General features: G+C 36.3%; 2 protein-coding genes across 2 annotated transcripts; one reads left to right on the forward strand and one right to left on the reverse strand.

Moving 5' to 3' along the window:
- Nucleotides 1-488: 488 nt before the first annotated feature.
- LOC138872557 (uncharacterized) lies at nucleotides 489-7,276 on the reverse strand. The gene is made up of 3 exons (XM_070150780.1): nucleotides 6,443-7,276; nucleotides 5,986-6,261; nucleotides 489-728 (listed from the first exon to the last, which is right to left on the reverse strand). Exons 1-3 carry the CDS (start codon nucleotides 7,274-7,276, stop codon nucleotides 489-491), a joined length of 1,350 nt encoding a protein of 449 aa, XP_070006881.1.
- Nucleotides 7,277-8,062: 786 nt separating this feature from the next.
- On the forward strand, nucleotides 8,063-12,099 carry LOC104217960 (vesicle transport protein GOT1-like). Its single transcript, XM_009768321.2, has 8 exons — nucleotides 8,063-8,089; nucleotides 8,781-8,850; nucleotides 9,625-9,756; nucleotides 10,738-10,829; nucleotides 10,954-11,034; nucleotides 11,144-11,241; nucleotides 11,319-11,400; nucleotides 11,802-12,099. The coding sequence occupies exons 2-8, from the start codon at nucleotides 8,820-8,822 to the stop codon at nucleotides 11,847-11,849; spliced, it is 564 nt and encodes a 187-aa protein (XP_009766623.1). The 5' UTR covers nucleotides 8,063-8,089; nucleotides 8,781-8,819; the 3' UTR covers nucleotides 11,850-12,099.
- Nucleotides 12,100-12,743: the final 644 nt, after the last annotated feature.

Raw genomic sequence — 12,743 nt, forward strand, 5'->3', positions numbered from 1 at the left:
ACTAGGTAGTCTGTTAATCAAATATACTGCATCAAGAATGTAATGACCCCAAAATCTGATAGGTATATGTGCTTGCAGTCTTATGGCTCTTGTTACTTCTAAAATGTGTCTGTGTTTTCTCTCAGCTACCCCCATTTTGTTGAGGGGTGTAAGCACAGGTTCTTTGATGTATCATTCCCAGATTTTTAAATAGGTCTATACAAATAGAATTCACAAACTCTATGCCATTATCTGTTCTGATAACTTTGATAGTCTTATTGAATTGTGTCTTGATGTATTTGAAGAAATGTTGTAGATATAAGAAGACATCTGATTTTTGCTTAAGCAGAAAAACCCAAATCATTCTACTGTAATCATCCACTATAGTAAGAAAATACTTGTTACCATCAAAAGTAGCTACTCTGTATGGACCCCATAGATCTACATTAATCAAATCAAAACAAGAATTACTTCTTATGCTACTAGTTGGAAATTGCAGTCTAGTTTGCTTAGCACAAGTACAGATAAAACATTTCTCTACTGTGTCTTTGCATTCTCTTAAGTACTATTATAGAGACATGTCCAAATCTTTGATGCCACAGCTCTACATTGAACTTATTTGCCTCACTTGCTGTCAGTTCCCTAGCAGCACACATAGCTCTATTCTTATTCCTTGCAAGTTGAGCCAACAAGATGTATAATCCTCTTACTTCTTTACCAATCTCCCTCACCTTTTCAGTGAAGAGATCCTGAAAAACACAAAAATCAGGAAAAAATATTGTTGCACATTGTAATTCTTTTGTCATTTTTGATACTGAAAGCAAATTATATTTGAACTGAGGCACATGGAAAATATTAGTTATAGTACTCTTATCAGAAATTGAACTTGCTCATGTGTGCGTAACTAAAGATACATCACCATTTGGTAGAAGAACTTGTTGCGGAAGCCAAATGTATATAGTGTGAATAAGTCACAACTACAATACCAAAAATTATGACAGCCACCAAATAATAAATAAGACAATAAAGCAACAATAAAGGGAACACCAGAATTTACGAGGTTCGGCTAATTTTGCCTACTCGTCGGACACAACCAATATTTTATTTCACTCCAAAAATACAAGTGAAATAATACTAAAGAGAGAAGATACAAATGCCTTAAACAGATGAGAAGGCAAATGAGAGGTGTGTTTCAATCCTAAACATTAGGCCTTCTTTTATAGGGGAAAAATCCCCCCCAAACTTAACTCCCAACCAATGTGGGACTTTGGCATTTTGCCAAACTTCAACAAATCTCCACCTTGGCAAAATTCCACATTTTCAATTCTCTCTCAATAACAAATTTTGGTTGTGTCTTCATCTTCAATCTTCAGTGTTCAACAATGTTGATCAAATCCAAACAATGTTGAAACTTGACCGCAGTCACCACCTTTGTCAGCATATCAGCAGGATTCTCTGTAGTATGAATTTTCTTCACCGTGACTCCACCTTCTTCTATGATTTCTCGTACGAAATGATACCGAACATCAATGTGCTTCGTCCTTGCATGATAAACTTGGTTCTTCGCTAATTGAATAGCACTTTGACTATCACAAAAAATTGTGATACCTTTTTGTTCAACACCAAGCTCCTTTAGCAATCCTTGAAGCCAAATTGCCTCTTTCACAGCATCTGTAATAGCCATGTACTCTGCCTCTGTTGTAGACAAAGCAACTGTTGACTGCAAAGTAGACTTCCAACTAACTGGTGCCTTTGCAAAAGTAAACACATAACCAGTAGTTGATCTTCGTTTGTCCATATCACCCGCAAAATCTGAGTCACAATATCCAACTACAAACTGATTGTCTTCCTGCTCAAAAACTAACCCGACATCTACAGTATTATGAATATACCGTAGAATCCACTTCACAGCTTGCCAATGCTCCTTCCCTGGATTGTGCATATATCTGCTAATAACTCCAACAGCTTGTGAAATGTCAGGCCTTGTGCAAACCATTGCATACATCAAGCTACCAACAGCATTTGCGTATGGTACCTTTGACATATACTCTCGTTCAGCTTCATCCATTGGCGACATAGTAGTACTTAGCTTAAAATGGGAAGCAAGTGGAGTACTAACTGGCTTAGTCTTGTCATCTATGCCAAAACGTTGAAGTACTCTCTTCAAATATTCCTTTTGAGATAAACAGAGTTTCTTTGAACGTCTATCTCTAATTATCTCCATGCCAAGAATTTTCTTTGCCTCACCCAAATCCTTCATCTCGAACTCCTTCTTCAGTTGAATCTTCAACTTATCAATTTCTTCCGAATTCTTGGAAGCTATCAACATATCATCAACATATAGGAGAAGATATACAAAGGAACCATCTTTAAGCTTGTGCAAATACACACAATGATCGTATTTGCTTCTCTTGTACCCTTGCCGCAACATAAACTCGTCAAATCGCTTGTACCATTGTCTAGAAGATTGTTTCAATCCGTACAACGATTTTTCAAGTTTGCACACCATATTTTCTTTTCCAGCAACTTTGAATCCTTCTGGCTGAGTCATGTAGATTTCCTCCTCCAAGTTTCCATGTAAAAACGCAGTTTTTACATCCATCTGAACTAGTTCCAAATCCAATTGTGCTACCAAAGCCAACATAATTCTAATGGAGGAATGTTTTACAACTGGAGAAAACACTTCATTGTAATCAATTCCCTCCTTTTGAGCATATCCTTTGGCCACCAATCTTGCTTTGTAGCGAACATTTACTTGGTTAGGAAATCCTTCTTTCTTTGCAAATACCCATTTGCACCCAATTGCTTTCTTTCCCTTCGGGAGATTGGCCAATCTCCATGTATGATTCTGATGAAGGGACTGTATTTCATCATTCATGGCAATCCTCCACTTATCTTCTTCTGAACTTTGGACAGCATCTTTATAAGTGGTAGGAACATCATCAGCTACAATTGAGGTTGCACAAGCAACTGTCTCTATGAGACGAACAGGTTTCGTTATTGTTCTTTTTGGCCTGCTGGTTGCTATTGATTCAAGTTGTTGTTGAGGTTCCTGAGTTGGAATCTCCTCTACTGGCTCTCCTTCCAGAGGGTAATCTTCATTTGTTTCCTCCTCTGCTTCTTGTGTAGGAAAAATAAATTTTCCCTCAAACTCCACCTGCTTAGAAGCACCTTTATTTTGTTTGGTGTCTTCTGTTACCTTATTTACCATAGCAGATTCATCAAAGGTAACATCTCTGCTGAATATTACTTTCTTTGTCATAGGACACCATAAGCGATATCCTTTGACTCCAGAAGTAATTCCCATAAAAATAGCCTTCTTTGCCCTTGGATCCAATTTTGACTCCGTCACATGATAATATGCAGTTGAGCCAAACACGTGCAAAGAGTTATAATCTACAGCAGGTTTTCCATACCATTTTTCAAATGGTGTCTTGCCATCAATAGCAGCAGATGGTAGACGATTAATGAGGTGGCATGCATATGTAATTGCCTCAGCCCAAAATTCTTTGCCCAAGCCAGCATTGGACAACATACACCGTACCTTCTCCAGCAAGGTCCGGTTCATACGTTCTGCCACTCCATTTTGTTGTGGTGTATGTCTAACAGTGAAGTGTCGGACGATGCCATCATTTTCACAGACCTTATTGAAATGATCATTTTTGTATTCACCTCCATTGTCTGTGCGAATACACTTGATCCTCTTGCCTGTTTGATTCTCCACCATCGTCTTCCATTTGAGAAAAATTCCCAACACTTCATCTTTGCTCTTCATTGTATACACCCATACTCTTCGGGAAAAATCATCAACAAAGGTTACAAAATAGTGCTTCCCACCCAATGAAGGTGTTTTGGAAGGACCCCAAACATCTGAGTGTACATAATCCAAAATGCCTTTAGTATTATGGATCGCTGTACCAAATTTAACCCTTGTCTGTTTCCCTTTAACACAATGCTCACAAAACTCCAAGTTGCAAGCCTTTACTCCTTTTAACAATCCTTGATCTGATAGAGTTTTCAAGGATTTTCCTCCAGCATGTCCCAAGCGCATGTGCCATAGCTTGGTTGCTTCTGCCTCTTTGTCGTCACTGGATGTCACTGTCGCTGTCCCAATAACTGTACTGCCACGATAGCGGTACATATTATTATTCTTCCGATTAGCCTTCATTACCACTAGTGCACCGGAGCATACTCTCATCACTCCATTTTCTGCAATGATTTTGAACCCTTTTGATTCTAGGGCTCCCACAGAGATGAGATTCTTCTTCAAATCCGGTACATATCGAACATCTATCAATGTTCTGATCATTCCATCATGGTTCCTTAATCGTATTGAACCAATGCCATATGAGGTAAGAGGGCTGTTATCCGCTGTGTGGACGACTCCATATTCTCCTTCTTGAAATTCCACGAACCAGTCCCTGTTGGGACACATATGATAGCTACAAGCCGAGTCCATCAACCATATGTCTGATGATGTTGATGACTCTGTTGTAACTAATGAGAAGTCTGAATCATCACAATCAGCTACATTTGAATCCATAATGGCCTTTCCATTGTTATGTTTGGCCTTATTCTTCAACTTCGGACAGTCTTTCTTCCAGTGCCCTTTTTCTCGACAAAAGGCACATTCATCTTTGCTGGGTCTGGATCTTGACTTGGATCTTCCCTTCTTTGTCCTCGTTTGATTTTGAGGACGACCCCTCACAAATAGTGCTTCTCCTTCTCCGCCCTTCTGTTTTTCTCGCTTTCTTTGTTCATAGCTGTACAAAGCCGAACAAACTTCTCTGAGAGAAACTTCGTCATTTCCATGGAGTAGAGTAGTTTCAAGGTGCTCGTACTCATCAGGAAGTGACGCCAACAACATCAAGGCCAAGTCACCATCATCATAAGTTGTATCCATATTTTGCAAATCTGTAACCAACTTATTGAAACTGGTGATATGTTCATTCATCGTGGTACCAGGAACATAGGTGAAGTGAAACAGTCTCTTCTTCATGTACAATTTATTTTGACTGTTTTTCTTCAAAAATTTATCCTCCAGTGCTTTCCATAATTTACTTGCAGAAGTTTCCTTTGTGTATGGATATTTCTGCTCTCTAGCAAGGTAGGATCGAATGGTACCGCAAGCAACACGGTTGATAATTCTCCAATCTTCTTCTCCAATAACATCTGGTTTCTTTTCTTCAATGGCCAGATCTAGCCCTTGTTGAAAAAGGACATCTAGAACCTCGCCTTGCCACATCCCAAAATGTCCGGACCCGTCAAATATTTCGACCGCAAATTTCGCATTTGACACAATTCTTGTCATAAGCGAAGATGCCAATGATGACGTATTGTTGACACTTGATGTAGATTCTTCTTGTTTATTGTCTCCCATCTTTGACACAAATATTATTTAATAGCTGACGACACAAATCAAGATTATTTCCTTTCTGGTGTGGAAGATCAGACTAAGCTGCAACCACAGAGCATACTCAGACAGAACCTTGACTCAGTTACCAAGATAAATCTTTTCTGATGTGGAAGATCAGACTATGCTGCAACCACAGAGCATACTTAGACAGTACCTTGGCTCTGATACCAATTGTTGCGGAAGCCAAATGTATATAGTGTGAATAAGTCACAACTACTATACCAAAAATTATGACAGCCACCAAATAATAAATAAGACAATAAAGCAACAATAAAGGGAACACCAGAATTTACGAGGTTCGGCTAATTTTGCCTACTCCTCGGACACAACCAATATTTTATTTCACTCCAAAAATACAAGTGAAATAATACTAAAGAGAAAAGATACAAATGCCTTAAACAGATGAGAAGGCAAATGAGAGGTGTGTTTCAATCCTAAACATTAGGCCTTCTTTTATAGTGGAAAAATCCCCCCAAACTTAACTCCCAACCAATGTGGGACTTTGGCATTTTGCCAAACTTCAACAGAACTTTCTTAGAATTAATAGTCTGTACTGTTGTAGACTTGTTGAGAAGGTTAGAATCAGATACCATATGATTTGTAGCACCAGTGTCTATAATCCATTCCTGAGAACCATTTGAAACCAAAAAAGCTTTGTCAGTACCTGTTGCATTAGCTGCTGAGTCCATATTAGTAGTAGTTGTTGAAGTCCCTTTGAGCAATTGAACAATCTGATCATATTGCTCCTTTGTGAAGGCAAAATTTCCCAACTGGTTTGTAATAGCTTCCATTCCCTGACTGTAGTTTGCCAACTGATCATACTGCCTTTCATTAGCAGACTTATCATTTGAACAACCATTTGAAATCTGACCAAATTGAGAATATTTAAATTGTTGTTTTCAGCTAAGACATTAGCAATATTAGCATTGTGAGCTGCATTATATCCCTTCTTTTTCTGCCTAAAATCCTGTGGATATCCACTAATTTATAGCAGTTATCTTTGATATGACCTTTCATTTTGCAGTAATCATAGAATTGAACATGTACATTGAAGTTCCTTTTTAGTCTGTGATTCTGTCCACCCCCACCAGCTCTAGTATACATGGCAATGCCAAGGTTTCCAACTGGATTAGCCCCTAAAATACCAGAATTTGCAGATATGGATCTTTGGCTTTCATCACTTACCACCAATGCATATGCTTGATTAACAGTAGGTAGAGGTGTTTTCATTAAGATTTGGCTTCTTGCTTGAGAGTAAGACTCATTAAGTCCCATAAAAAATTGATATAGTCTTAATTTTTGTAAGTAACTAACAAACTCTCTTGACTTAGGACAGTCACAGCCAGGGGAGGGAATCAAGGCCTCAAATTCTTCCCAAAGATCCTTTAGTTTAGAAAAATATACAGATACAGATGCAGAACATTGAGATAGAGCGGCTATTTCTTTATGCAAATTAAATGTTCTTGATCCATCTATCTTGTTAAATCTTTCTGACAAGTCTTCCCACACAGTTTGTGCACTTGAGGCATACATAATGCCTCCAAGAAGACCTTTAGCTACTGAGTTCATCAGCCACGACAACACAATGGCATTTACTCTTTCCCAATGATTTTCCATTGAATCTGGGAATTTTTCTTTACGGCATGTGCCATCTACCATACCTAACTTGTTTCTTCCTAAAAGAGCAACACACATAGAGCGATTCCAAATAGAATAATTCTCAATACCTGTAAGTTGAAATGAAATAATTTGGATTTCACTTACATCAGCAGGAGAAAGAAACAATGGGTGATTATAATCAATCCCAGACACATGATTTCCAGTTGCAGTTCGATTTTGATTTCCCGTATCCAAATTCACTTGATCATCAATTGTTCCCATTTTTCCTTCTGTTGATTCTTATTTTACTCGTTTTTGAAACTTTCAATTCAAGACTATAAATTGCAGATGTGAAATACAAACTCTTGATTTAAGAGAAAAATCAGAATCTGAGAATTGAGAAGAAATGAAATTGAAAATTGCAGAGAAACAGAATAGAGGAAAAGAGATGACGGAACAGAATCGAGGCTTGACTTCAAGAGCTAAGAAGCTCTGATACCATGAAGTTATTGAGGGAAAGATGATAGAGATTGAGATGAAGATGATAGAGATAACAGAGAATAAAGAATGATATTCTGATTCATTGTGTATCGTAAGAGAGCTGGATTACATATATAGGAGTTTAGTCTAACTAACAATGGAAATAATATTCTTCTGCTTTTTACATTATTTAACAGATTTGAGTGAAAATTTTGAAAAACGATTTTTTGGAGTTTTTCAAAAATTTCCAAAATGCATCTCCAAGTGAAAATTGAAAATTTTATGAACAAATACTAATTTCGGCAAAAAGTAAAAAAAATTTGGAAAAAAAAGAAAAAATTTCTTATGTCCAAACGTGCTCTTAATCCAACCAAATATGAAAAAATTGAAAATATTTTCCGTCGTACCAAACACACCCCTAGTGTGAAATTTTTTAAATGTCTAATAGTTTATACAGAAGGGTTAAAAATGTTTATATACGATCAAACCATTTTAAATGCATCAATGGAAATAAACCTATATCCACGTCGGATAGGCTTCATATATACTTAGCTAATTGAAAACAGAAATGCCAACCGCGCCTTTTCTGTTGAAGCTCTTCTCTCTGACATACAGGTAAACACTCCATGCTCTCTCTTCTTCCCCTCTCTGTTTATCGATTTTGCATTTCACAAATCGTATAAACATTCATGCATTCACGGCCTATTCTATAGATTATTGATGTTTACATACAAACAATACTTATGCGTAATGGTATTTCGGTGAAATTCGTCAATTCTCGTAAGATAAGCTTCAATTTCTCGTGATTTTTTTTGTCAATTTACTATTCGTTGATTGTAGAGATTTTGTTTTTTTTCTAGCGTCTGACTCATTTTCGGTTATTCGGATTGATAATGTGGTTCGTATGATCGCGCTATTGCTGAAGTACGACAATTCTCTTACTCGCAACTACTTGAATGATTGACAGCGTTGTATATAGGAAATTTTATGAGCTTTATTGCATTTGCAATTCGTTAGTTAAGAAATTAGCGCAGTAGCAATGGCTGTAGAGCCTCTAACTTCGTGGCTCCTTATATTTCAGTTATTTTAGGCTTTGAACTTTAAAATCATATCAGGCTTTTTCATCTATGATCTATCTAGCAGTGAGTAGGAGTATTTGTTAGTGGAAGTGATTCGGTGCAGTATTGAATATTTATCCTTCTTAATTATGTTTGTTTTGAGTTTGCAAAAATTACGATGCCACTGAAGAGATGAGTACTAATGCAACCGTCTGTTCCATCATGTATATTTGTGTTTTTATTGTCAGGTTATTTGGTAGTTGAAGTTTCAAGTTCTGGTTAACAGGATGGTTTCATTTGAAGAAACTGATGTTAAGAGTGAGTGCATACTCCGCCTTTCTATCCTCATTATCTTTGATCTCTTATTTTCTGTAAATCCAGAAATGATGCTTTTGAAATAGTTCTTCCATATGGTCAAAGTACCACATGGAGTGTTCTGATTCACATACACTGTAGTATAATTTTTGTTTTTATACATATTAAAAGTTTTGGATTATCAATGTAATAGATCATTAGTTGTTATTATTTTCTAGTCTATCGTCTTAATCAAAGAATTCTGTACAAACTTGTCTGCTTATATTTTAGAATTGATAGAGTCCGTCTTTGCTTTTCTTTGTCTGCACCATGTGATGTAGTATTGAAAAAATCAACTGCTTGTTGCCTGGTTCTGTTATGTCTGTTATGGCAGCTCTATGATATCGAATCTCATTATCGACGCACTTTGAGTTTTGTTACTGCTTTACAAATTCACCATGATGCTGGTCGGTGCAGGCTTGAACTTGATGGGTTTCTTTTTATTTCTTTCTTCATTTTGCATGAAATGTTAAAAAATGTTATTTTGCAGATCAAATATTTTACTTTGACTTCTCCAGGAAGAAAACTTAAGTTGTATATATTCGAGATTTTGGTGTAATTATTTGTTTCTGTTTAATTATCTTATTAAATTTCAGCATCATAGTATGTATGTAGGTAGTACTTAATATTTAGTCAGATTTAAGATGACTTTCTTCAGAAATATTATATGATCTCTCTTTTTCCTACCCCCATCCCAGTGGGCCGAAACTAAAGATCTTATTTTCTGTTGGGTAATAGTCATAATGGGAGCTTTCGGAAATCACTTAGAAGGTCAAGATCACAGGAGGAGGGAAGAACAAGGAAGGAAATCTTCTTTAGATGAAGACGATTCCAAAAGAAAGCCAAAACGGGGAATAGGATGCCTTAAAGGTGAGTTTGAACAATTTTTGGAAGTACCCTCAATATTGGCAGTAATCAGTCTCTGTCTAATAACAATTTCACTCATCAGCAGCAAATGACGTCTATTTCTTACATAGTGAATTCAGTTTCTATCTTAAAATTTGCAAGTAGTTTGAATCCTAAAGCATCTCCAGTACGTTTTATTTGATCTTGCTTCTTTTATTCATTTGACTTTGAACTTACACGAAGGTATATTTATTGCTCTCTAGTCATTCAGTTTTGCTGCAGAACACCAAGAGAATTAGTTGGCTCTTTTCTGGACATTTGAAAGTTGAACGGCATATATTTTTCAGGACACCTGTAAAAAAGTTTACGTTCCTAGTGATTTTGACATGCTTGTTCCAAATACATAGTTTCTCAACCATGGGAAATCAAAACCTTCAATCTCATCTGAGACCTGAGATTGTAAAATGGCTCCAGAAAGCTATAGCATGGGTATTACTAATGATGTACTTTGATCCAAGAAAAAGTAGTAAACTACGCTGTTGAAGTATAGTATATAGTTCTATCAGTTCTTTAGTTCACCACGTAAACTTATCAGAATTTTCATTTGTGGAATGCACAATTTGAACTAATTTTATAAATTTCTTTCCTTGTATATGCTAGGTTAGATGTTATCTCTCAAAAGTAAAGCATAATTGTCAAAAACTGATATTGATTAAAGGTGATAAAGACATAGGATCATGTGGTGCTCTACTATCGTCATATTCTATTGTGGAATCTTATCAAGAAATTAACATATATATTGCACTGTGCAAAATCTCTATCAATTTCGAAGAGAAGTCTTGTATCTTTTGTTGAATATGCTTTTACAAACCATATTTTTAAACAACCCCCTCACTGTTCTGAAGCAAACTGAAGCTTATGGTGGTTTCGTGGTTGGTTTAATATGCTGTCATAATGTTGCCTTATTTGTTGTCTCAAGTTCTTACTTTCTCTGACATGTGACAGAGATTGGGCTTGGATTGATTGGATTTGGTGTAATGTTTACTCTGCTTGGAGTGTTTCTCTTCTTTGAGAGGAGCTTCGTTGCCATTGGGAATGTAAGATTTTCTTTATTGACAATCTGACCACTATTTTGTTGTTCATCCTCTAATGCTTTGTGCTTGTGCCCTTTAATATGTTTGTACTTTGTATCATCTTTGATGGAACTTTTTGTGCGATCAGATCCTCCTTCTGTCTGGGGTGACCTTAACCATTGGAGTGATGTCTACCTTACAAATTTTCATAAAACGACAAAATTTTAAGGTTCCAAGTTCACGGACCCTCCATGTCCTGCTTCATCTATGTCTTTGCTATTGCCTTTTTTTCCTTTGCATCTCCATTTTCATATGCCAAAGCTTTAATTATCTGATAGGGTTCTGCCTCCTTTGCTGTTGGTTTCGTGCTTATTATGCTGGGATGGCCTGTGCTAGGCATGATTTGGGAGACCTGCGGTCTTCTTGTGCTGTTTAGGTAACCCTTTTTCTTGCATCCTTGTGTCTCACCAAGAATAAACAGTGTTGGCTAATAAGGCATACTATGTAATGCAGTGGCTTTTGGCCCACTGTTGCTGTTTTTCTGAGGAAGTTACCTATCGTTGGTGGAATCTTTCGCCAATCATCTGTGTTTTTGGTATGTCACTATGTTGTATATGTATCTTCTCTAGTAGCATTAAAAGTTATATGTGCAATATGCTTCAGACAAAATAGTTTTCAGATTGTCAATAAAGAAAATCTTACGTTATGGTTGTCAACCGGTTACGCCTAAGGAATTTTGTCTCTTTGTTGGATTCCTGAAATTCATTTCTGGATAGTTCATAAATTTATAGTGTAGAGAAGTTTTTGTTGACCGGTTTTTGTACAATCACGCCCATTATAGTTTGTAGCTTCCAACTGTGTTATATACATATATTAGTGTGTTGAAGAATCTTTTCTATATCTGTTGACTTGTTAGAAGCAAAGCTTAGCATGTTCATTATTAGGCAAAGCATTTTCTGGATTGAAGCTAAAAACTGTTTCCTTTGTGTTGTGCAGTTCTTTCCCCGTAACAGGGTTAACATGGGTAAACGGATGCCGATTTGAGGACCGTAGCCTAAGAGTAAATGAATTCTGAAAGAAGAAAACTTTGACCACCTGAATGAGCTCTAAAGAAAAGATAATGGTACTTTGCTGCTAAACTTTGAAACTCAAGCATGTGGATAAAGAACATTCGTTGTCAAACTGGCTATGTGATATTGTGTGTTAGTACTTGTATCAGTCAATGATATTAGGAGGCAAACAAAACGGAGCCATACAAGACTCTGATACACAGAGGTCATGGATAATGCATGCAACTGTCTCCACTATTGTCCCATTTTGTGATTAAGTCCAATTTGGTTGATATGTTCTCTTTATTTCTCTTATTTGCCTTTGATATAGAATGAGCTCAGTTGCCGAAGATTGAGTTCCACCATAGTGGAATTGTTGAAACCTTTCACACAATAAGTGTGAGTTCAATTCTCACTGTCTCCCTTCCTCTCAGATTTCTTTACCCCACATAATAGAAAAAAGTTAAAGAAAAGACTGAGCTTCAAGATTAAGATTATGTAGGTGAAGATGTAAAATATAATCTAGAAAGCATATGATATAAAGATCATACTAATTTTTTATTTATTCAAAACATGAATACGTGAGTAGCTTTTCCAAAACCTTAATCAAAACTAGTCCAAACACAGACTTCTTTACAAATTTGTTTTTGGAAAATATGCAACTTTCAAAAACTAGTTTTTGTAGAATTCAAACAAATATAAACGTCTCAAAGATTTGACCAAAAGAAAAGCAGAACTATAAAAAGAATAATACACTAATAGTTTTTTGTTTGTTTGGAGTAAACGGATGAATTTAAGAATTACAATTTCTTTTGAAGTAACTTCATATTCAACATGTATTATTAGGTTAGTAATAAAGGATCAATTTAAGGTTTAAAATCGTAAAATT

This window comes from Nicotiana sylvestris, chromosome 1 (genome assembly GCF_000393655.2).
Source record: "Nicotiana sylvestris chromosome 1, ASM39365v2, whole genome shotgun sequence".
Classification (NCBI taxonomy): Eukaryota; Viridiplantae; Streptophyta; class Magnoliopsida; order Solanales; family Solanaceae; genus Nicotiana; species Nicotiana sylvestris.